At 30.3% G+C, this 26153-nt stretch overlaps 1 protein-coding gene across 2 annotated transcripts in view; it reads left to right on the top strand.

Annotated features, from left to right (window-relative positions):
- LOC105219043 (voltage-dependent calcium channel type A subunit alpha-1) overlaps positions 1-26153 on the top strand; it is a 153548-nt gene that overhangs the window by 83733 nt on the left and 43662 nt on the right. For both annotated transcript variants that reach the window (XM_054230649.1, XM_029044737.2), the window contains exons 15-20: positions 1051-1614; positions 6961-7104; positions 7301-7502; positions 9303-9467; positions 11808-11918; positions 14407-14490. In XM_054230649.1, the coding sequence (XP_054086624.1) occupies positions 1051-1614; positions 6961-7104; positions 7301-7502; positions 9303-9467; positions 11808-11918; positions 14407-14490 (1270 nt within the window). The remainder of the gene's footprint in view (positions 1-1050; positions 1615-6960; positions 7105-7300; positions 7503-9302; positions 9468-11807; positions 11919-14406; positions 14491-26153) is intronic.

Below are 26153 nucleotides of genomic sequence, written 5' to 3' on the forward strand. Positions count from 1 at the left end.
ATATTTGTTTTAAAAATTGAAATCCATTAATTGTCTCCCAAACACAGTGCCTTCTAGAACCTCAACGGGCACAGAACTTGTGTTTTCTCACTTATATATGATCATATCTTTATTGATTTATTGTGACTCGTAAAGTTCAACTTCAGTATGGATAGTATAATGACTTACATATGTCCACTCTTCAACATGATTTTCTTTCTAAATTCTTCTCAGCATTTCAATTTATAAAAAGATGTATCCTGACCATCTCGGGCTTCGGGGCAAAAGTTCAGAAATATGCGATTGTTATATTCGAAATAGTTTAAATTGATTTTTTTGACTAAGTAGTAGTTCGGAATTATTTCATATTTTCTATCTTTCTTTAAATATCTAAGTATTTTACATTAAGTTAAATATAATTTATACAATATAATAGTAAATTCTTTACTAAAGACATTAATCATTAAAAATTATCAATTAAATTTAAGTAACTAACTTTACTGTACTTCTTATATTTATCTGTGTTTATATATCTAAACCAATATCTGACTAAATAATATTAACTCATAAATTTTTTCTCTTACATTTTTCCTTTTATTGTTTCATTAAATATGTAAACTTTTTTATTTAAAATTTTGGGTTTTTACATGCCATCATTTGCATTGCAAATCGCTTACATCATGTCAATCACCAACATTTATTCATATGCTCAACAAACAAACTCACCAACAAAATGCTGAAAATATATCACCAATATCAAAAAAACTACCAAATACCTCACTGCACCTCCCTAACGCTGCGCACCGCAAACAAAAATTTAATGCATATTCGGAAACTGCACAAAATGCATCAAAATCTTGAAAATGTGGATTCAACAACAAAATTATGCAAACCAATTTTAAAATGATTTGATCAAAATTAAACCAAACAACTACTGAACTGTTGTCCCACAAATGAACCAAAAAAATTGAAAATAAAAAAAATCGCAAAACAAAAACCTAAAACGGAAAACATTTGGAAAATGGATTGTGAAAAATAAATATGAATTTTGGAAAAAATTACGCCAAATAGAATACGCCGAGGCGCACATTGGGTTGTAAATTTGCGATATTTTGATTTTTTCATAATGATCGTCATCTCATTGTCATCGATAGCGTTAGCAGCCGAAGATCCTGTTCGTGAACATTCGTCACGAAACGAAATCTTGAATTATTTCGATTATGCATTTACCGGCGTATTCACAATAGAAATGTTACTAAAAATTGTAGATTTAGGCGTTATATTACATCCCGGCAGCTATTTAAGAGAATTCTGGAATATTATGGATGCTGTGGTCGTTGTATGCGCTGCTGTTAGTTTCGGTTTCGACATGAGTGGTAGCAGCGCTGGACAAAATTTATCAACCATCAAATCGTTGCGCGTACTGCGCGTTCTGCGACCATTGAAAACCATCAAGCGTGTACCAAAATTGAAAGCCGTCTTCGACTGCGTAGTGAATTCATTGAAAAATGTTGTTAACATTCTAATCGTGTACTTATTATTTCAATTTATATTTTCCGTAATTGGTGTACAATTGTTCAATGGGAAATTTTTTTATTGTACGGACGAAAGTAAACATTCTTCCGAAGAGTGCCAGTAAGTAAAACAAACTCTAATTATTTTTAAATTCTATTAATTTATATTTTCTAATTTCGTTTACTTATTTTAATATTTTTTTTAGAACTCCACTTTATTTATTTATTAAACAATTTAATGTTTTATTACAGTTTTTAGACATTTCATTTAGTTAAGTATACTGTTACAGTCTCAGTAGATGCAGTTAGTAATGTGCGTACAATTGTTCTTAATGTTTCCGCATATTCTATAAGAAATATTATATTCATGCATTTTAGTAAAATACAAATACATTTGTATGTACATACATGTTTTCTGTAATATATCTACACCCAGCCATACTGTACACATATAAACATATATGTTTACCTACAAAAAACAAAAGGATATACTCGTACATATGCCCTTTTCAATAATATATTTTCCCTTATATATATTTTAGAAAATATATCAAATAGAACTATATGTTTAGTTACCAGCTTTTTCTATTACTCCTCTATTGATTTCAGTCTATGAATTGAATATGTATGTATGTAGTCTTCATGTTGTCATTTAACTACAAGCCAAAAGCATTCAGCCAATCAAATTGCCGTAGATATGTTTTTTGAATACGAACTATTTGTGAAATCATGCTATGAAAAATGTATGCGTTAACTTAGAAACGCAACGTTGGATATGTCAATACCTAACTGTAAAACGTTACTTTTTACTTATAAGTGTGTGTACTTTCCATTTACATATTCAATTTAGTTCCCAAAAACTACATTTTATTTTTGATTAAGTTGCTAATCCCCTTACTGGAGTTTTACATATTCGATATTTTCTTTATATACATATGTATATCTTGGAGTTAATTTTAGTGTTTTCGTAAAGTTTTCAGAAAATGTTTAAACACAATAGTTGCTAAGTATTTTGATAGATATCTAGTACTCACTAACGAATGATACAATCTTCATTATAATCTGATGTAATTGTAATGGAATTTCTGAAAAATTCGTATTGCATTGATGTAGTCCAATAAACCAGAAAACTATACATCATTAAGAGATTACCTAAATTGTCTATTGGTATACTCCCAAAAAACTCAATTTTTGAAGAATTATTTGAAAGAACTTAATTCTTTATTCCGAAATTTATATAGTAAAGTGCATTTTCAATCATTAAAAACAATTAAATTGTGATTTATTGATACATTAAAAGAGATTTCTATGCTTAAGTTACCACAGAGATTGTTTTGATACTGAAGCTGTAAATAATGCCACACTGAAGTTGTTGGAGTTGCCTAAAAGTGGCCATACACGATACACATGTATGTTCGATCGGTATGCGTTGGAAACTGATTTACTCGTGTATGGGCCTGTGCGCATACCAATCCATGTTCGCGAGAATGTTTGATTTTTTACGATCGGTGTGCATACATGTTAGTCGCGTATGGCGCTCTGTGCACACAATTGGTGATTTGGAGAAGAAAAAACGACGGAAAAAACAAAATTTGTTAAATTTGAAAACAAAAAAAGTGATTTTGTTCAAATAATTTATTGTCTAAATATAGACAAATATAAGAAATTACATAATTACAAGATTTGTTAAATTTGAAAACAAAAAAAGTGATTTTGTTCAAATAATTTATTGTCTAAATATAGACAAATATAATAAATTACATAATTACAAGAAGTGTTATTACATTATCCGCTTGTTCTCATTCATTAAAGAATGAGCGTAAAATGGATTTGTATGTCGTGTATGGCGAAACGATTTCATACAGATCGAACACACATGTGTTATCCTGTTTGTTTACTATAAAAATTTGGAGGTTGGATTGAATCAATGCAGTACAACTTACTAAATACTCGATACCTTCCCTATTCAAGCTTTTTATGACCTTGTACCAAGTACGACCTCTTCTTTATTATCCATATCGAAATTCATACACTATGAAACCAAAAGCGTAGGCTAAGTACGCAATTATCAATACTTTATTATGGCCCTACGCTCCAATAGGAGTTTAAGGAGATTATATATATATTACAAAATAGTACGCAAAGGCATATAAGGTATATAGGTTTATACAAGGTCAAAACAAAAAACATAGGCTTTCAAGTCAATTGAAAGATATGCGAGTATGAAAATGTTAAGAAAGTAGGACCTCTATCAGTAGGTATTTGAACAAATGATTAGTACAGGGCTTGCCTTCCAAAGATATACCGAACCACAAAACATGTAGAAATGGCACAACCGCACTAGGTCAGGTGACACAGACACACCATACAAGCATTCAATAGAGCAATTCAATGCCTAAATGTGCAATAATCTTTAAAATTTCCCACACCTACCGTGGACTAAGGAGTGCGGGAGAACACTAAGAAAAGAGCCAATCTTTTGTGACCACTTTTGTCATAAAGAGAGCATATTTGGCACTTTTTAGGTTTTCTTGGCACTCGCTTAATACACCATCGATATATTTTTTTCAGTATAACTTTTAACACCTTTTTTTATAAAAAGCGTGCACAGATTAAACAGAATGTAAGAGTAGCATTTTAAAGTTTCCCGCCTTGTTTGTTTGTTTGATTGTACGCCTACCAAACGTGGCACAATCACAGAAACAAAGGAGCGCAAATATAAAAAAAAAACATAAATGAGACAATGCAGAAAATCAAAAAAATCAAAAAACAAAAGTAAAAACCAGAGGAATTTAATAATAAAACGAGTATGGTCTTGCCCTAACAGCAGTCGTTTCAATAACTACTCATATGTTTATGCTTACCAGACCTTACGCGATTCAAACCGAACAAAATTCAAAACTAAAGTCGAAGATTGCGTCATACATAAATATTTAATACCTACATATAATTGCATACATTTTTACTTATAACCGAATGTGTAACTTTTAATCATTTGTTTGCATTTTGTTATGGAGAAGAGAAGAGAGAAACAGACAAAACGATGAAACTGAAGCAGATGGAAAAGTGCAAAAATTCATTTTATTCAATTGGCTAACTCAACTTTTAACCAAAGAGTCCATATTACTGCCAGAAGATTTCTTAATAAGCTTTAATATTATTATTGTTGTAGCACGCGCTTAACAAGTACTCACAGCAAAGCAAAATTCAACACACGCTCCAACACGCATACACTTCCAATATATTGAAAACACGTTTGCAATAAACCAAAAAAATATACTTCAGTACTTTACTCTAGGCTTCAATTTAATGCCAGGATTTTATGACATCTCAAAGAAATTGTTGGTCATACGTTTGAAATTGTTATACACCCACTCAATAATAAAGCATTGATAAACCTACAGGAACTAGTTGACCAACACAAAAAACCAAAACAAGTTTTTAGGTGATCGTAGTCCTACGCAGTAGCCAGTTCATTTCAGTTGAGGTCACGTTCAATTTGGAAAAAAGTTTTCCCATTTTAATTGATATTTTTTTTTTGGATATATGTACTTACGTAACTCTAACCTGTTAATATATGTCTTTTTAATTTCTTATTCGTGTGTACCTCAACTGTTCTCCTAAATACATAAACTGTTGCCAAATTTTATATTTCTTTTGTGTTATTGTTGTTAATCTTACATACACTCACTCAAATGTAAAACACAAAGAATTTCCATATCTTGTTGTTTTAACTGTTTGCCTTCGTGTGCAATGAACTTTATAAAGAAAAGTATATTTTTACGTATCCACGTCTGTGTGTGTTTGTAGCAGAAGTATCAGCTCCATCATAACAGTATAAATAGCTCGATTGCCATACAATTCAAACAATCTCAAGAGCTTTTTATGAAAAATATACTTTTCAAGTATTTAATGAAGTCATTCCAAAAGCCAAAATTATTAAATATATTTAAAGTTGGGACATTTCCATTTACTCGTCTCAAGTGTAAATACTTTTCTTTTTCAAAATTTTTATAAAAATAAATAGCTTTTTATCTATTTTATTTTTCAAGAATTTTCTTGTTATTAGTCAATTAGGAAGTTAGTGTATAAGAGTGAGCTAGATATTGTAATATTTGTAAATACTCGTACATAGAAATTTCTTTTCTAGTTAGAAATTACCATCCTTTATGTGTAGGTGGGAAGCCACTTTTTGTTGGGCACAGTTGTATATATACATATATAATATGTACAGGAAACTCAATTATTTTTAAACTTTTTTCACATATTTCTTGCAGAATCTTAAGCGTAGCACAGGACCACCTCTCTTTTTCATATAAATGGCCAACAGTAGGAGCTAAAATAAGATGAAATAAGATGATTGAGAGCCAAACACAGGAATTTTAATTTGCATATCTAAACTCATTCACAGATTTAGTCAAATTTCAAATTTGCATTATCGAAGTTTAATAAGAAAGTGTGCATAGGAAAGCTTATTCAAAGCTTTAGCGCATTTATTTCAGTTTGCAAGAAAGTTTTCACAGATAGGCTTATTCAAAGGTAATATCTTTTATAGATTAATGTTTGACAAATCCTTTAGGAGCTCGTGCAGTAGTAAAAAGCTGTTAGAGAGTTTCAAAGTTTTGAATGAATAGAAAGAATAGGTAGAGCTTCAAACAAATTTGTTTTAGAATAACCACAACATTTGTTATTAAACTCGACAGCTGTATTGCCCTTAGTCAAAACAATTAAGACAAACAAAAAATTTAAAATAAAAGATTATTACTACTATCGTTAGTTTATTTTTAGATATAATCAAATCTACATAAAAAGAGAGCTTCTTGCCAATTTTTAGTGTATTACATCATAGTAGCCTAAGTGGATCTCTTATTCCTTTTTAGGTAGTTTTGATTGCGGTAGATTTTTGTATCTACGTACTATGCATTTTCTACATTATTATGTTGCTGATATCAATTTTGTAACATTTACTATTTCTTTACGCCTAAATGACTTTATTTTCCCTATATGAGAATATGGTTGGTGTATGCTTTGCAAACAAGAATTAAAGAGAACGCACATACACATGAAAACATACAAAATTACATTTACATATATCCCCTTGCCCTTCGCCCAGTCCTTGCTATAACTGTGCTGTGCGCTACTTTGTAACAGCTTGTCAGCGGTAAACTGAGCTTTCACTAAACAGCAAAGCTTTCCTGAAACTCTCAAACTTATCACAACCACTCTCGCCTATCGCTTTCACTTTCACTCTCACTTTCACTATCACTTTTTTTGCATATCTTCTGTTTATACTTACTAACCATTCTTAATAAGTTGTGATTATTTGTTATTTTGAACATTTGTCTTTTATTTCAATTTGTTAGTTTTTTTACTTAATTTTTATTGTAAAAAAAAAAAAACATTTAGAAATGAGCAAATATACAAACTTTTTCAACCCAATCGTAAATTCTTAAAAAAACCAATCAAGGGGTTACTATTTTAAATATGAGGAGGACGAGTTACTTCCAAAGCAGGAGGAGCGCATTTGGCGGCCGCGGAGCTTTCACTACGACAATGTAGCGGCGGCAATGCTAACGCTTTTCGCCGTGCAAACCGGCGAGGGATGGCCACAGTAAGCAAAACATCTGAACACTAACTTTATAATATATATTAATATTATTGTCGTATATTGCGAAGGTATTTAGTCACAAGTAGATCTCTTATTATTGCTACTAACTAGATGATTTATGCACATTTATTATATAATATGTATATAAAATTGAATAAAAGCCAATTAATTGATATAATAAATATTCAAAATTTAATAGAGTTCTACAACACTCAATGGCTGCCACATATGAAGATAGGGGTCCCATACAAAATTTCCGGATCGAAATGTCCATATTTTATATTGTGTATTTCATTGTATTTCCATTCTTCTTCGTGAATATATTCGTGGCCTTGATTATCATAACATTTCAAGAGCAAGGCGAGGCTGAGTTGCAAGATGGTGAAATTGATAAGAACCAGGTGAGCTACATTAACTAATTTAATAGCCAAATAAGTTACGTATACCATATGTGTGTTGTAAAGCAATGTGCTTACAATCGTTACCACCTTAATCTAGAGCGTAGTGTCAATGTTGTGAATAAAAATCAAATTGGTTTTATACTTTATCATCTAAATACAAATTTCTTCCGAAAATTTTTTAATTTGTGCATACTTAACTGCTTAATGTGTCAGTGAACATTTAAAAGTGTATATGTAAAATTTAGATTTTATAGTCAACGCTTTTAAGACCAACCTACATTCAATAGCATAGTCTAGTTTTTAGTAAAGCCACAAGACACTACATCCAGTACATATCACCACTCCCGAATTCACACTAAACTAAATATTCCAAGCCAGTGATTTAGATATATCAGCATTTTAAATACAAAACAAATGATAAATACTCGTTAGAAATGTAGTCACGTTATCAAATACAGCTTGCATGCTTTTCTAAAAAAGCTATTATGTGCTTTTCAACAAATATAAAATACAGTTTACCGACATTGCCAAATGAGTACGTTACTCTTCCAGAACTATAGGATATATTACACCATAGCAGCGTGGAAGAAAGTCCGTAACAAACGTTCGAGGTTTGTGCTAATTACGGCGCTTTTAATTTCACGTAAAGCTTTTAAACTGAAAGCTGTAAACAATTCGCCAAATTACACATAATTTGTTTTTTTTTTTTTAGTTTAGTGCTAATGAATATATATAAATGTTGTACATTTACCGGAAATTAAAGATTTTGAAACGAGTATTGCACTGCTTTTAAAATATTGAAAAGTAAAAGCTACTGCAATCACTCGTACATGGTTGAATATGCATAAATACATAAATGTCACTTTAAATAATACAAAAAATACTATTTTTGTATATGATAATACATTTTTTTTTTAATATATATAACTAAACGTAGAAATAATAGTTTTAAACTAATAAATTATAAGACTTAGTTATCGCACAATCACCTGTTTTCACAATCGAATACAATAATAAATATATACATCGATCACTACGTTTTCTATAGTAAGGATCGAGTAAGCATCTCATTTTATTTTCAACTAAATGTTAGAACTCAAATGAAATGCTCCCTTTCTTAACCTTATTACTCATCACTACACATTAATTAGTCTCATAACGGGAGTGATTTTCGTTTAAGGTAGGAATAGGAATAAGTGTCGAATGATTATTTAATTTTTGCATTTAAGTTTTCTGCAAAATGATGCATAATATTATTGATAATTAACAAGGCTTGATACATACATTGTATGTATTGCAAATCAAATAATTATGCATAGAATCAGTATTAAAGAATTTCTTAAAAATTTACAACAACCAAAATTAAAGTAATGCCTTATTAATTGATAACTAACAAATACAATAATAATGTTACATATTTTTCACTCTCATTCAAAAATATTAATGAACTCAATTCAGAAATTCAGATTAATTCAAAGCCGAGCTTTGGAGTTAACTTTTATGGGCACTAATATGTATTTATATTTTGACAAACACGATATATTCGAGTTATAATTGTAGGAGAACTATATTCAATTTGTATTTCATATATGTATAGGGGTACGTTTATATAAATACATATGTACATAAGGTATATACAAATCCATCTTAACCTTAAATATCACTGTATTTGTTCCATACATTTTTTATACCTTGTCGTAAAATTCAGCAATCATTGCATGATATGTGGCTTCCAAATTCCCTTTCCTCTCGCGAACTATCTAAAATATTTGTTGATTAAAATTGTTGTCATAATTACAGAAATCCTGCATAGATTTCACGATAGGCGCGCGGCCGCTCGAACGTTATATGCCCAAAAATCGAAACACGTTCAAGTACAAAGTCTGGCGCATTGTAGTGTCGACGCCATTCGAATATTTTATAATGATGCTAATTGTGTTCAATACTTTACTGCTTATGATGAAGGTAAGTCCAAGTACACATACATATTTTACACACTCATATGAGCATATAGATATATTATATATATATAATTATATTATTAAATTTCATTTGTTTCGTTTGAGATGTTCATTTTCTTTAATTTATATTCATGGGTAGTGTTATGGACATTATTTAATTAAAAAAAAAACTAATAGTTTATCTAATTTTACTAATATTATGCATAAATGCAAGCATATACCTAACTATGTACTCAGTGAATGCAGTCGTACACACATACATACATCGCATTACAACAAACATACACTAAAAGTACTGAAGAAGAGTTTTGTGAAAAAACAGTTTCAAAAAGGCAGTTTAATTTTTTTCGTGATTAAAAAAAAACAATTTTATATTTGTGTATTTATGTTGAACAATAAAGCAAAATATAAATACTTGTTTGTGTAAATATTGCATGTAATACACAAAATGGTTTATAAATTTAAATAAAATTTGTTACAGTCGTTTTTGTTGTCTCATCACTGCACCGACGTGTTCTGATTTCTTTATTTTACGGCTTCTTATAAATATGAAAGTAATTATGGTGAACTCTTTTGGTGTTGTCATTTTTAAAACAATTTTATACCATGTGCCATATATAGCCTGTGTGTATTCAAGATACAAAAACGATTAATAATTTTAACTTTCAATTAAACTGTGTTTAGAACGAATAAATGGCAACAAACATAAAAGATAAACTTTACATCATTCATCGCCCCACAGCGTTAAGATAATATTCAAGGATTTGTGTACTTCTAAAATACCCACATTCTAAAATAGATTCAATGTTGGAATCATTCTAACGTTGAAATATTCATTGCTTACTTTATCATGTAGTTATTAATTTTTATATTTCCGAGTATAGAGTATTATTCAACACTATTATAAAGGGTGATCCATTTCGAGGTTCCTTACTGATTTTAGAGAAAAACACAGAAAATTCAAATTTAATGACAAAATTTAAAGCATTTCGACTGGTAACTGGCGTATGACCCGCGTGATGTTTTGTCCAAGGCCTGAATCGAAGGGGATTGGGCGCATAGACTTTAGACATATGTACATACACGTGAATTTTCGTTTTAGGGTTGAATAATTTGTAAACGTTGTTCAGGCATAAGTCTTTCCATGATGAAATGCCAAACAATACTGAACAAAAATAACATGACAGTGTGCCACGACTGACGCGTGTTTTGTCAAAAAACTTGGATCACCCGATATTATTGGTATCCTCATCTTGAATGCAAAATGTTTAGATATATATTTTCAATGTTGGATATAAAAATGTTCTCGCAATCTACTTCTCCCACACCCTTAAACTTTGACTCATGTCTACGCCAGTTATTTTATCAATTCGAACTTGCCCCTTTAATATTCTGTGTTAAAAGTTCTCATACTATACTATTAATATACGTTTCTCTCCTTTCCTCATAAATAAATAAATATTTTAAGAGAGAGTGTTACTTAAATTGAATTGTAGGTTATTATAAAGACCACAAGGCCTAATCTATATAGATTTTGAGAGATGTAAGTTTTGGTATTTAAAAAAATTTATAATAATTAAACTCGTGATGTATAAAAATGTTAGGTTTGGAAAAATTACTTCATGATTGTTATGTGACACACCTAGCAATCATTCGTAGGAGGTTCACTATATTCCACACACATCATATGAATGTTGAATACAAAACAATAGTTCATTCAGGAAAATGTAAATTGAACAAGATAGTAGATAGGATACCTTTAGAAAAGAAAATATGAACTATAATAACATCCGTTAATTAAAGCCGTTAATTTACAGACGTATACTGAATAATTTGAAGTGCAGTGAATCGCGGAGTTAAAATTGCACGAATTAAGTTTTGAAATTGCCTATCGTTTCCACGAATGGACTTTTTTCTGATCTCAGATCTAAATGATGGGTTCCCAGAAAGAAATTTAATGACGATGAAGAGGTAATCGCTGGGGGATAATAATTTGTTTTAAGAAACTCTTTGGATTTAATAAACACATGTACATTATTTTTATATTGTAAATAAATGCTGTTAACACTGAATAATGGTTACTATTTTGCAACTCTTTGTAAGTTTGTGTCAATATCTACTAACTGTTTAAACATGTGATCTTCATTTGATTTACTATACATTTATAAACTTATTTACTATGTTTCGCTTTATTCTATCAGTGACATACATACATACTTGTATACATATCTATACCATGTAATAAATATTTCTGTATATTTTGGAGATTTTCAACTTGAAATCATTGGCTAACACATTTTGCTTATACTAAACAATAAAAAAAAACTAATAATACATTCTGCAGTATCATAACCAAGGTGAAATGTATGAGAAATCACTTAAATATATCAACATGGGATTCACGGGGATGTTCAGCGTTGAGACTGTACTGAAAATCATAGGATTTGGCGTTAAGGTAGGTGTCTCATGCACGAATGCTCGTGTATCCGAAACAATGATACAGTTATTCTTATAATTGCTGTTTTAAAAAATGACAGTCGTCGTAAACATTTCAATAAACTTTTCTCAGCATTTTAACCGATGCTATAAAACTGTATTCCGCTGAAATTTACAATGTAAAGTGTATGTAATCCACAATCAGGATTTATTATTTTTAAACATTTTTAACGGAGTACACATACAACCGGTCCACTATATGAACAGGTAAGCTCTATACGGCACTATAGCATGTTAAACGTTTTTCTATTACTATATACTTCCGCTTTCAGTCTGCTTATACATAACTCCTAACAAAAGCATGTACATATATATAAATGAAGCTTTGATTTTTGTGATGCACGACATTTAGCACCCTTTTAAGTTCAACTCATTTATACCAATATTATTTTTATTTTTTTATTTTTCGATATTTTCAATGTAACAAATAAATCGAAATACACGCCAAAAGTTTTAGTTCTGAATATGCTTTAAATTTTGTAGTGCTTTGTTCTAAAATCCAAAAAACCAAAAATATGGCAGCACTGCCACCCATAAAGTGAAATATAGTTTAGCTCTGTACACAACCAAAAATGGGCTAAAAATGAATAAACAATTAAATAGTCTTCGATCTTTCATTGCACCGCAAAAAATTTTTGAGCACTAACATCTTCTTAAAAAAAATTTAGATGAAAGTGAGAATTAGTTTAATTTAACAGTAGAGCAGTGGTGTATTAAGAGAAAGTACTGCAATCGCTTATTATTGTATCACTTATGGGATATCCCAATTTAATAACATATACCAGTTGTTTGTTCGATTCAACGCTAAAGCGAATCGAAAGCATCAATTATTGCCGAATTCTTAATTAGTAACCTCACTAATTCTATGTTCAATTGCTATGTTCCAAATAACAAAATGTTTGCAAATATATAAAAAAAATTAATCCGGGTTTCTCTCTGTTTATTTCAACAACAAATTAGAATTCGTTAAAAAATGGCGAGCGCTTTATTTAAGTTTCCAAGTAAGATTTTTTCAAATAATTCTCATACTAGTTTCGTGCCATTAAGGGGTTACATATACATATCTTGCAGACATTTTTCCTTAGAATAGTTCTAAATTAATTATTATGTATACGAGTTTTTGAAACTGCTACAGCAAATCTCCGGGAACACTTCCTTTAATTGCAGTTCGTTTGCTAGAGAAATTGGACTCCATTTTTTTTAAGCAACAGAGAACAAAGTATGATTAAATATTTTTTTATGATATGTAATATATATATTTTTTACTTGATAAAACCATACTTTTATAATTCTATAATTATATATTCAAAAGCTTTTAGTTTTTATCAAGGACAGACTACTGTAATGCAATGCTAACAAACCTACACATATACATGTTTACATTACCAATATACAACATAGTTTATACCGAATACAAAAAAATATTTAAAAACTGCATAATTGCTATCAGAGTTTTATAGTATACACCGAGCTTGCAACACTAGTTCATACACAATTCTAATAGTAATGAAATAGAAAGAAATTATACTCATTCGGAATTTCTCTCTATGTTTTCTTAAAAATAAGCAAGAAAAAATGCTTAAATAATCCAGCAGAAATGTTGAAATATCATTTTTATCCTAATTATAATAAGAAAAAATATTAAATTAAATAAACATTAAATCAAGTTATATAATGCCTGCAGCCCATTTAATTATTTGTTGTTTATTTTGTTATATATTCTAAGTATTATACATTTTCATCGTTTCATTCGTCCATCTTATATTTGCTTTGGTATCTAGGAATATGTATTAAGAAAATAATATTTGTTTTTTCTATGTGAAAATATTATACGTTAGTACATATTCTCAATACAAAACCAAACGTAAATCTGGCAAGTTGATTTATTTTTTCTTAGTAAAATCTTTAAGTCACTCTTTCATGCAGTTGATTCATAGATGCTTATATTTTTTCTTTTCCCTTCCCCGAAAAAAAAACAAATCAAAATCATGTTGTTGATGATATTTTTCTGTAGTTTCATGATGCACCGCCAACTCATAGTGATATATTGACCTACATGAATCTGGTATTCACATTATTCTTCTTTTTGGAGACAATTGTGAAAGTAATAGCTTTTGGATGTACGGTAGGTACAGCATTTGCCTAATTGGATTTAATGGAGTAATCAGTTTGCAGCATTTGCATAACACTATTATTAGTCAAAAATTAAAAAAAAAATAATAATAATTAATATGTAAATAAAATGTGTCCATTATGTGAAGCTGTGACACTCGGAAAACTGCCATTGTAAATTTCAGCCCTAGTTAGGGAACACAGATATGTGTTGTATACACCACACATATGTTCATATATAATAATTGTGACGTGGTTTTTACTTGCGTTTATCAAATGATTTTAAAATTGCTTCATCAAACAGTTTGTTTAATAATAATTGCATTCCATTGCAGAACTTCTTCAAAGATCCGTGGAATATTTTCGATCTCATTACCGTTGTGGGCAGTATTGTCGATGCGCTTTGGATGGAGTTCGGGGTAATTATTGCACACTCTTATACACACGCTTACGCAGCGTATTAATATGCTTAGCACTGTTCAAATTTTAAGTTTATATATTTCAAACTGTTGTCGGAAAAATAATAATTTCATGTTAAATAATTACTATACGAAAACGGTTGCTATGTTAGTTTTGAATATTGTCGTTAAGCAAGTTATGCATTTTAAGAATTCGAATTATATATGCCTATATATGTAATATTTTATAATTACTAATACATATAACTACAATAATGAATGGTTGCGTTCTGACGTTATGTACTGAAGCAGAAGTGAAAAATATTTACAACCAATTTAGGCCATACCTTAGTGGTATAGTTTCTAAGTTACCTCAAATAGAAAATACTCGTATTTACAATATACGCTATTTATTTATAACTGTTAACTTATTGATACTCTTGTTTGATGAGTCGCGCAATTAAAAAGTTTCAAAGTTTCTGCTTCCAAGTTAGAAAATTAAAAATTTATCACTTTCAAGAATTACACACAAACAATGTAATTACTGAATATTATGCGTCAACTGCGCAATTTTTTAAGGAATTCCAATAGTAATAGTAGTATCAAAAAAATTTAATGATGATACCACCTAGTATATATATTATGAATTACGTATGATATAGTATTTTCATATTTTTCAAATATTCAAAGCGTTTTGTACGTAAGTAAAACGAAATACTTACAGCAATAATAATTTCACTACGTATCTGAATAAACTCCGTATTTACGTATTCTCTTTAAGCAAGCACTTGCAATAATACTTAAGTCAATTTAACACATACATATGTCTATATAACATTGTGATGTATATACATATACATATATATATTTATATATATATTTACAATGAATCACCGCGATAATTAATAATCATATGTCTTTTAATTTTCCTTTTTTCACATTTTATTTATGTACCATAACACAACCAAACCAAACCAAATACGAAATGGCGTCCCATGAAAACTGAAAAAACTAAACAAACCAAAAAAACCTATTAAAATGTTACACAAAAACTCTCACTTGAATATACTTATCATTCAAAATTTACTTTTCGAATTGAAAAAACTAAAAACACATTTCGAAAATTCTACACATTCGTCAACATACAACAACGAATATGTGCACAACATATTAAAACAATTGTAAAATCACCAAATACAAACACGTACACAAATTTGACACGAATATCTCTACGAATATTGTCCTTTCCTCTGTGTAAACAAATATGTATTATGCAAAACGAACAAACTAAAATGCTTAAAACTATTGAAAACTTTCTGTATTTTAAAACTAAATTTTTTGCTGTCGTTTAAAAATTCTCTTTCATCAAACGAAACATACAATCAAACAATTCGTTGAAACCTACCAACATTCGCAATCACAACAACATTCAATAATCAATCAATCAATAAAAACCTAATCTGAACAACTATCCTCTACAAATACTCATCTACTACAACTACAACTAAAATTACAACACCAGCACGATGTAAGTACAAAACACTTATTACACTAATACGATAATCATAAAATTGTTTTTGTATTTGTAAAATTTTATGAGTGTTTTTCGTTAAAACTCCTAATCTCTTTCAACATACGCGTATACTTTATTGCCACTGTGTGCTTATGTTCCCTTCGGTGTGTATATATACATTTTTAGTTTAGAATGCTATGAACCTGATTGAGCGTTAGTCACCACTAATCCTGCGCTTTAAATCTAGTTACTATCAATTTAGAAAATTGTGAAAAAATTAGTTAGAAAATCGTGTTTATTTTCTGGAATTTCCATACTTTTTACTCTCACTGAAAGAAAAAAGTGCTTTCTTCGCCGCTTTTAATCAAATTCATTCCCGTCAGCTTGTGTTATAATGGATCTTGCTTTATTAGGTCATCCCTAAATATTAGTGCTTAGCTGCTAAAAGGTTGACCTAGTGTCAAACTCCTTGCTTAAATGTGTAAATGTGCTTAAAAAATAAAATATAAATTTCTGGAAGGACTTTCTACCAGACGAGTGATTGGTTAATAATCAATTAAATTTGCAAGCGTGCCTGAAGATAGCCAATAGTGTATTCCTGTTTTAGTAATTGAAAGTACTACAACTCCCTCATCTCTGCGTATAAACTGTTTATCCGAATTAAATTTAATTAAAATGGGAAATATTATTTTTTGAGACTTAGCAGGAAGGCTGCTTTATACTTTCCATAAAGCATATGTTTTGGCACAATTTCATTAGCTCTCGCTGGAATTAAATGATATCGACCCCGTTTTTCTAGTTTCCCAGTCGGTTAAGCTCTGTTCCTCCGGCTTTCATCATTCGTCTTTATCAAAGGAGACTAACAGCACCCCGTTATTTTCATTTCATTTTCATTTCTCATTGTTTGTACTTTCACTAATGCATCCAAGATAAAACAATAATATTTGTTCACATTTCTTATTACATGTAAACAGCAAACATTAACCGAGTACTAACTTATTCTATACTAGCAGTTATAAGTGTACATTGTATTTTTATTTTCATATTTTCATTTATGGAATGCTCTTACAAGTAATTATTGAGATTTTCCAACTTGCTTATATACAAACTTACTTAAATAACTACTTGCCTTACTACAATTTATGCTATATTTGAGTTTATCTACGAAAAGTTGTAAGTCTAACCTTTTGCTGTAAGTAGAACAATGAACATTTACAAAAACAAAACCATTAATATTTATTTGAGAAGTCGACACACATTCTGTTTGTATTTTCGAAGCAAAAGCATATACATTAGGGTGGAGCGATTTTACTTTTCTTTTGATTTTTGCTTCGGCATTCCTGTAGAAAGTTGTTGTTTTAAGTAAAAATGAAACACAAGAAAAATCAGTAATCTCGTGCTATGTTTAGAGGTGCCCCCATCGAAATGATGTTTGGACAATTTATATCGAATTCGCAAACATTTGATAAGCGATATTTGACGTTCTTAGCGATGTAAGATATGAATAAATGACCTGAAAACATGCGTGTTATGTTTCAGTGGGAGGGGGGGTATTACTTTCTTTACCCCCACCGATGGAGTGACAGTGACTTTTATTTGTGATGCTTGTAGCATGGTTTGCCGGAGAAGTTACCTGTTTCTCAAATACCTAAATGGTATCTGTTCATAAAACATGAATTAAAGCCCGATAAAACAACAAAGGAGCCGACAGTTCGTGAAATATCTGAAAGATTAGGACTTGTAGCTGTTTAAAAGGGTGTCGTGTTCCAAAGGTGGAAGGAAGTTTTTTTCTCGACCAAAGCTCAACCAGGAAAATTGTGATATGCGGTGTCGATATAGTTGCAACTGTGAAGAATAAGAAAAAAACAAGATAGAAAAGAAAGAAGTTTATCGCGTAGCACAGAGGTACACTATTTTGACAAGCCCTGTTGTTCTTGTTCTTTGGCTGATGTCTTTTCTATTGAAAGCAGCAGCTCATGTGATAATTTTCTCGTACCATCTAGTCCTAACCAAAAGGACCCAGTACAGGTTAAGGGACAATTATTACCACCTTTGCAAAAAAGAGATTAAATTTAATGTCATTAGCCCTTGCGTGTGATCGTACTGGGGTCTCCGACAGACTCGCTGCCATTATAGCTTCTTCTGTCTTAAAAGACGTTGGTATTATTTCATCGAACGATCCTAGTTGTGCCATTGATCGTTCAATGTTGCGCCGTGAAAGAACTAAGGTGATCAACTTTATAAGAAGCGGACTGCAATAAAATACTTAGTGGGTTGTATTTCGACGAAAGGAAGAATAAGACTGTGGTTCGTTTTGATAAAGAAGGGATATTTTACAGAAAACGGCAGATAGAGGATCATTATAGGATTTTATAGGAACAAGGAATCAACTAGTATTTAGTTCATGTCACCTGTAAGTCGGAGACAGCTAAAAATCCCTATATTATTAAAATCTTCTCATTGCCATGATTGGTGACGACAGATAGATTATAAGGGATATTGCATATCGATGAATTGTAAAAACATTCTCTGATCTTGCTCGAAGACTTCGAATGTTGAAAGCACCTGCATTCAACTTCAATGCCAAAGATTACACTGACATTATTATGTGGCGAGACTGTGATATAAGTGAGCCACCTCTAACTTGAAATATGACTGATGAAACCTTGAAAGACATTGGTACATGCCACACCCAAGCCGCGGAGCGCTGCATCAAGTTGGAACGGAAGCATCGAGTGCGGCTTGTGAGGAAAACAAACGCGTCAACAAATGTATTATTTCAATACATAAAAACAGTTTGATGTGTAATTGGTATTTGAGTAATGTGAGAGAATATTTTTCTTAATAAATGTTTAAAATTCAAATTTTTATTAATATTCGACCGTACTGCGGCACCTAAAAAATTTAAAACAGTTGACGCGTTTGTTGTTTGTTGACGCGTTTGTTTTCCTCACAAGCCGCACTCGAAACTTTTGATTGCTATGCTGTTAAGAAACAAAAACAAAATTTTTTCTACATACATTGTCGCTCCACCTTAATATACATAAGTATATTAATTAAAGGATTTGGTTAAAAATTTGGAAAAGAATGTTCATGAACATTTCAGGTTAAAAATCGTGCTAAAATTCTTTTGAAAACTATAAAAAAAATACAGTTTAGTATATGCATATTCATATATTACATTGATTTGCCTTATACTAATTTGAGAAACTTTTGAAAATTTATATTTTTGCTTTACAAAACATGCATTTCCACCGCCAACATTATCCAAACAACATTATCATTGTTCAACAAAATTTATATCACTGACACATTTATGTGCAACATTTACACCGCAAATTATTTTTGAATAAATTGACACTATTAAATGACATGAATCCTGCTGTAACACGTCACGAATCAAACACATCCAAAAATATGTATACAAATCGAAATACGGAAACCAACTGCTTTTGAATACTCGCACATGACACTCGCCTACAACAAATCAACACACCCTCATGCGAATGGAATTTGAACCGCTTCGATTTTGCTAAACGAATATCATTTAATTTACAACAATAAAAAAAAAAAAAAATATTAAACTATTATTTTGCATCACACTTAAATGTCGCCGCAACTACAACCTACAACCACAAATAATGTCAAACACACTCCAACATCACCACCACTGCCACCAAAACCATTGCTACTACACATGCCACCGTTTTCACCATGACCACCATACCCATTGCCACTGCCACAATCACAAACGCAACAACGAAATTGATAATCAAATATAACAGGCAACTGAAGCAACTGTAAGTAGTCGAGCAAAGTATTGTCTCATTTTTTCCAATATTCAGCAGTAAATAACAAAATTACAAATCTTTTTTACAACAATAATAATTATACCTTTACGTTCTCTACTTTTGTATACAACTTGAACGAAAGCAATGACGAAATGCCGTCAGTTTTGTAATATTCCATACTCTGTTGCTCTCTATTTTATGCTAATTTTGAATTCGCTCAATTTATTCAAGTTGTTCATAAATTTTGCCTAATTAGTTACTAGAGTATGATTTGAAAGTATAAAACTTATGCAAAAGTGAACATTGAAAAATAATAATTAATTTGAAACTTGATATGAAACAAACTCTACTGCAGTTTTCGTTTATTCAAAATGCTTACTATCGCATCCTTTTTTGCTTATTGAACTTATTGCTTGAGCTAAAATAGTTTAAATTTTTTTTTACGAAATTTTTTGAAAACAACTGTTTTACGGTCAATTTGTTTCTATAAATGCCGTCTCGGTTATCGCTCATTTTTTATTATTCGTTTTTCTTTGTTGCTTTTTGCTATTTGTATGCTCGAAGTATTTTGTTTTTCTCTTTTGTTTGAGCAAAACTGTTGTAATTAGCCTCTCAAATCTCATTCACTTTAAATTTTCGTGCAACAAAACAGTTGAAGCTGATGAGTAGTTAAACAATTTCAATTGAACTTCTACCAAACCGCTTTCAGCAGACACCTCACTAAATTATTAATTTGAAAGCTCACCATACTACTAAAACTAATTTTACTAATAACTTCACTACTTTCTACCTTTTCCTTCACTATTTTCTGTCGATTATTCTAGTTTAGTTGCAGACTAGTTTCAATTTGAATAAAGCTTAAGTGTTCTACATGCTCATTATAAATATTTACTATAATATTGTAGTTATACTGGCATGCTTTAGATATAAAATAGTATTTAGTTCCGTTGAATTTTCTATAAAACCTTATATATTTGGACCCTACACCCAAACAGCGAAAGTAATTTACATAAAAATATAAAAAAGACGAGTTAAACAATTGTTAAGGTTATGTATATACGAAACATTATAGAAGCGACGGTCCCGCCGCTCAACTAAGAGAGAGGGTTTTTCAAAAATCCAGTTAGCATTATATCGTATACAGTACTTGTCCAATAAATTACGAACGAGAGAAAACCCCTAGTGCGAGCTGGTATATTTCTAATATTTTGTTGTTCAAGCCGCTGTACATGCTGCGTACTCGACTCTCAAGCGAGGTTCAAGGTTTTGAAATTTTGTTAAGCAAGAAGCTGCGAGCACTCGTTACTCGACTCTCTGGCACGCGATTGCGATGCGAAGAGAATGACTTGCAGGATGATTTTCAGTTCCAGATAACGATTCACCAACACAGTGTCTTTTTGATACCCTCACCTGGGAACTATTTCCAGAAAGTTGAGATTCTAGCAATAAATATAGCCTATGTTACTCGGGGTGAATGTAGCTTTCCAATGGTGAAAGAATTTTTGAAATCGGTTCAGTAATTTTCGAGTTTATTCAATACAAACATATATATAAATCTTTCCTCTTTATAATAGTAGTATAGATTAATATTACAACTCTGCACATTATTCTCTTCGTTCGTAATTTAGTGGGCTTTATGCTTTATGTAAAATTACATAAATTGCGAGAATATAAAAAGTTCGGTTACTCCCGAACTTAGCACTTCCTTCCTTGTTTAAATTTGTTTAGCCTATTTATGAAACAAAAAGCCACGAAATTATTTATGTTAAAGAATATTTGCTAAATTATTAAAAAGATCTTATTATCAGACTGAAAATGTGCCACAACTTATGGGTGTAGGGTAATTTAATATAAAGTAAAAAAATATTATTAAAGCCTGTTGAGTATATTAAAGCATTGCACACAATTTTTTTCGGATTGCAGCTTTTAAGAAAAGCTTTATACATATGAATTCATACATATACACTCCTGTCGATTTAAAAATTAATTAATTTGGTAAGTTATGGATAATAGAACATCCTGGAGTATATAGGACTATCACAAGAAACAGGTGTGGTTATGTAATACAACGAGAATTAAATTACCTTCGACACGGACCAATCGTGATTGGTGAAATATTACTATTTAATATGAAAGACATAATAAATAATTTATGTCCAAATGGATATACGAACTAAAATGTAGTTTTCAAGTATCTCAAAACATTTCGTACAACTGTGGTACAGATCCACAAACCAAGAAATTTATTTTTGCCAACATAAACAAATGCCTTGTAGTCTAAATTATTGGTTAAAATATTTCCAAATTCTTCTCCATGCCAGTCTATTCGTATTTGGTGCAGTTTTTGCCATAACGCCGCTCCTTATGGTTTGCATGCAAAGGCTTGCTGCTGAGTTTCAAGTTGCTGTGCAGATTTACAAATGCCATGCAGTTTTCTAATACTAAGCGATTCTAAAATAATTTTCAGGTTATAAGGCAGTTTATACAAACCTTTCTGGTAAGTGCAAACCAAAGTGATTACGGCAAAATTGAAAAAAAAAATTGAAACAAGTTGTCATGTCAATATGTACCGAAAACTAAATATATTTCAGCACATAAATAGGCGTAAATATTTATCACAGTATGTATGTATAAATATATGGGTATTCTAAAGGCCAAAAATACTAGGTATTTCATGGGAAGTCAAAATATTTTTTGGATTTAAGAAATCGTTCAAAGTATGGGTGTTATATTTTGCAGAGCAAAGTGAATTTAGGTGATTATTTTCAAGTAGTATAACTCAAATAATATATTTTTCAAAACTTATTAATAATTTATATACACTTATATATATTTATATTAAATGTGATTTGCATTGATTTTAGATCTATATTATACAGTTTTCGATGGAATTGTTAGTGAAATGTTATTTCAGCTTAGACATCCCTATTCCTACAATAAAAAGGTAGATTGTGTTTATGTCCTTGTAAGAGAAATTTATTATTTAGATATTTATTATTCATTAAGTTATTTGTTAAATTTTCTGAAAAGATATCTATACAGATTGTAAGTTTTATGGCCAGCATTGAAAATCAGTATGGTAAATTCGGAGTTTTTTGTTAATTCTTTCTTAAATATGAGCACATTCGTCTTCGTTTTGTAACTATTTTATTTTTCTACCAGCTTTTAGAAATTTTCTGAAAGTACTAGATCAAGGTTTATTTTTCTATCTTAGTTATGTCTTTTATTGAAATGCGAAAAAGTAGCAACTCATCAGTTAAATATAACTAACAATATAATATGCTTTGTGGATCAAGTGTAACAATATATTTATATAAACATATATTGGGAGTTCTATTTAACATTATTAAAACATAATTTCAGTAAATTTTGAAACATTGTAACAAAACATATCACCGCTAAAAGGTTGATCAGTCGATTTTTGCAATCTATATAACTAGTTTCTATTCCTTACTTTAAATATGTGGTTAATAATTGCAACGCAAATTTGACCAAACATTCATTTTGTAGTTACCAAACATACATACATATATATGAATTAACATGTGCATTTCAGAGTTAAATTTATAGCTTCGAGTCCTTCAAACCCCTGCGCTTTTATCATAACGTTCATTCATTCGACCTATAGCCCTGATTCCCACACACACCTGCTAGTTCGTATCTGCATATGTATGTGTTATTCATTTGCTTGGTTGCGATAAAGCATTGCATTGCTTATTGATCCCCAGCTTGAATTGGAGTACGCTATGTACTTATATATACTCGTCTGTACAAGCGTCCCACCGATTTGTTTGTTTGTCTTTAAAAAGTTTACAGTGAATATTATAAATAGCAGCAAATACAAATTGAAACTTTTACAAACATTTTACAGATATTAATGACTACTTTTCTATTTGTTTCTTCTTTTTTTGCAACAACAACCATACTGTTTGAATCTATCACAATTTCAAAACCAACCATAACAATTCGTAATGTTTAAATGAACTTTTGTAATTGAATTAAACTATTTACTACATGCACGAAATGTTTGGAACGCAATGATACCCATCATATTTCTATACAAAAAAAATATATGTACATGTAAAAATCAAAATTCATACAAATCGCTGCAATGATGCATCCCAATTACAACAAATGCAACTATAATCGTTGTAAACGTTTGTGTCTGATGTTTTGTGGCAACCTAAAATTCAAATAAAATAATGCATATTGTTCTGAATGCGAAACGTACATATATATCAATAAATATCTATATGTAATTAACATATATAAATACTCCCACATATGCGAATGCCAATTGCACACGGATGAAAAACAACAACACAAACATAAAAATCGAAATCGAAAACTACATCAACTACACATTGCATCGTAAAATTCGTGAAATTGAAAATTGAAAAACATAATGAAATCAAATACGAATCTCTGCTACAAAAATGAAAACGACCAAATCGTCATGCGAAACCGGTACATATTTAAATAATCATAAAAACTAATCGGAATACTAATGCATACTAATTAATTGATAAACACCATATGAAATAAATGGTAATACAAATTTGTTTCCATGTTTTCCAGGATGTAAGTAAAAAACAACAACAAAAGTTACAATAATTTCAAAAGGATATTTATTCTTACATACCATATACCACTAGTTGCCAACATTCAAATAGTCAAACAATTTGTAAAATATCGTACATTTTATTTGATCAAAATTAAATTATTAAAAACAGTTTTATTGAAATAACTTTTGATCCATAGTATCCTGTTAAACCCGATTGTTTTAGATTTTGGCAAAAGTTAACTTAGAAAACATATAACTAGCTACAAGAGTCTTTTGATTCCCTGTTATTGGTTTGCAGTACACTTCAACAACAACTTGAATACGAAAATACAGATTTCATATACATATATAAAATCATAAATCATCAGTATTATATAAAGAAGTCTTACCTGTTGCCCTTGTAAAATAAATATTTCTTAGTCTGGTCAATGAAGTTCAGAATTCTAATATCTCCTCAATTTCCCCTAAAACAAATAGGCGGCTATTATTACATTTTTATGCAAATGTATGATCTTACTGGTCACATGGAACTTATGAAACATATTGACATTAAATCCTATATTCGATATTCGATTCAGATACATACATATTATTCTCAACGTATTATCGTCAATAAATTGCACGGTTATTATTATTCGGCATCTCTTGCCGAAAGACATCACGAATATCCGTATATATATTGAGAGGAAAGATTAAATTTACTCGGTGATTTTTTATAAACACGCAAGACCTTCCGTTTGCATTGTGCGATCTAATATTGTCCAATGAATTCGTAAGAGTCCTGCATTTTAAGACGCCTACGAATGTCCAAGGCACATTTTCCTATGTAACACGAACGTAACACAAATATTATAAAAAGCCTGCCAGTATACAAAAACAATTAGAAAACATTTATAGACGTAGAATTAAAAACAAAACACGTCTGCCAACATTACAACGTTTTTTTATTTTATTGTATCTCCACTATAGCACTTTGTATTCGATTCACGATGTAATAGATTTTTTTGCTTGTTTTGATAGTTCAACAAATTCGCTTAAGCATTAACTAAACTTCCATTTCGCCTAGAAACGTATCGTCATATGAAATGCATACTTGACGTTAATGTATTGTTTCAGGTTATGATAAATATATGTATATTACACATAAAAACTGATACATTTTGTGACAACATTTTGCATTTCAAGTGACCACATACGATATATATGTATATAACGCTATGTGAATATGTACCTAAATAGTTTTGTGTACGTTTAAGAAATTATCTCCTCGTGTACACATGCCCATTGTCAATTGAAATTACGCTTTAAACAAATCTCATTGTGAAATGAAAACTCACCTAATATTATATGATTTTTGTTTGTTCACTGAAATCTATTACCTCTAGGAAGTTAGGTTATTAGTTTTTTAATATAATTCTATACCTGCAGTTATTAAATTACGCTACTCTATTTTATTTAAGATATTACTTTTGTATAGATCGTAAATATCCTGCTTAATAATGTTATTAATACTATCCTTCATATTGCGCTAAGTAACCTTACATTATCGAATTATTTATATAGTGTAATATATGCTAGCGCATTACCCCACTTCTAACTATGCTATTAATGTATGTATATACTCGAAATATTCTATAAATCAATTGTAGCGCATTTTTATATTGAATTTATTTAAGTCTAATCCCTATAAATGTGCGCAAATTATAACTGTCCCTACTGCTATCATACATATATTAATACGTGTAGTGACTAAGACCAACAATAATATTTAAAGAACATCCACCGTGCCACCATGGGGCAATCAGCTCAGCAACAC

This window comes from Zeugodacus cucurbitae, chromosome 5 (genome assembly GCF_028554725.1).
Source record: "Zeugodacus cucurbitae isolate PBARC_wt_2022May chromosome 5, idZeuCucr1.2, whole genome shotgun sequence".
Taxonomy (NCBI): domain Eukaryota; kingdom Metazoa; phylum Arthropoda; class Insecta; order Diptera; family Tephritidae; genus Zeugodacus; species Zeugodacus cucurbitae.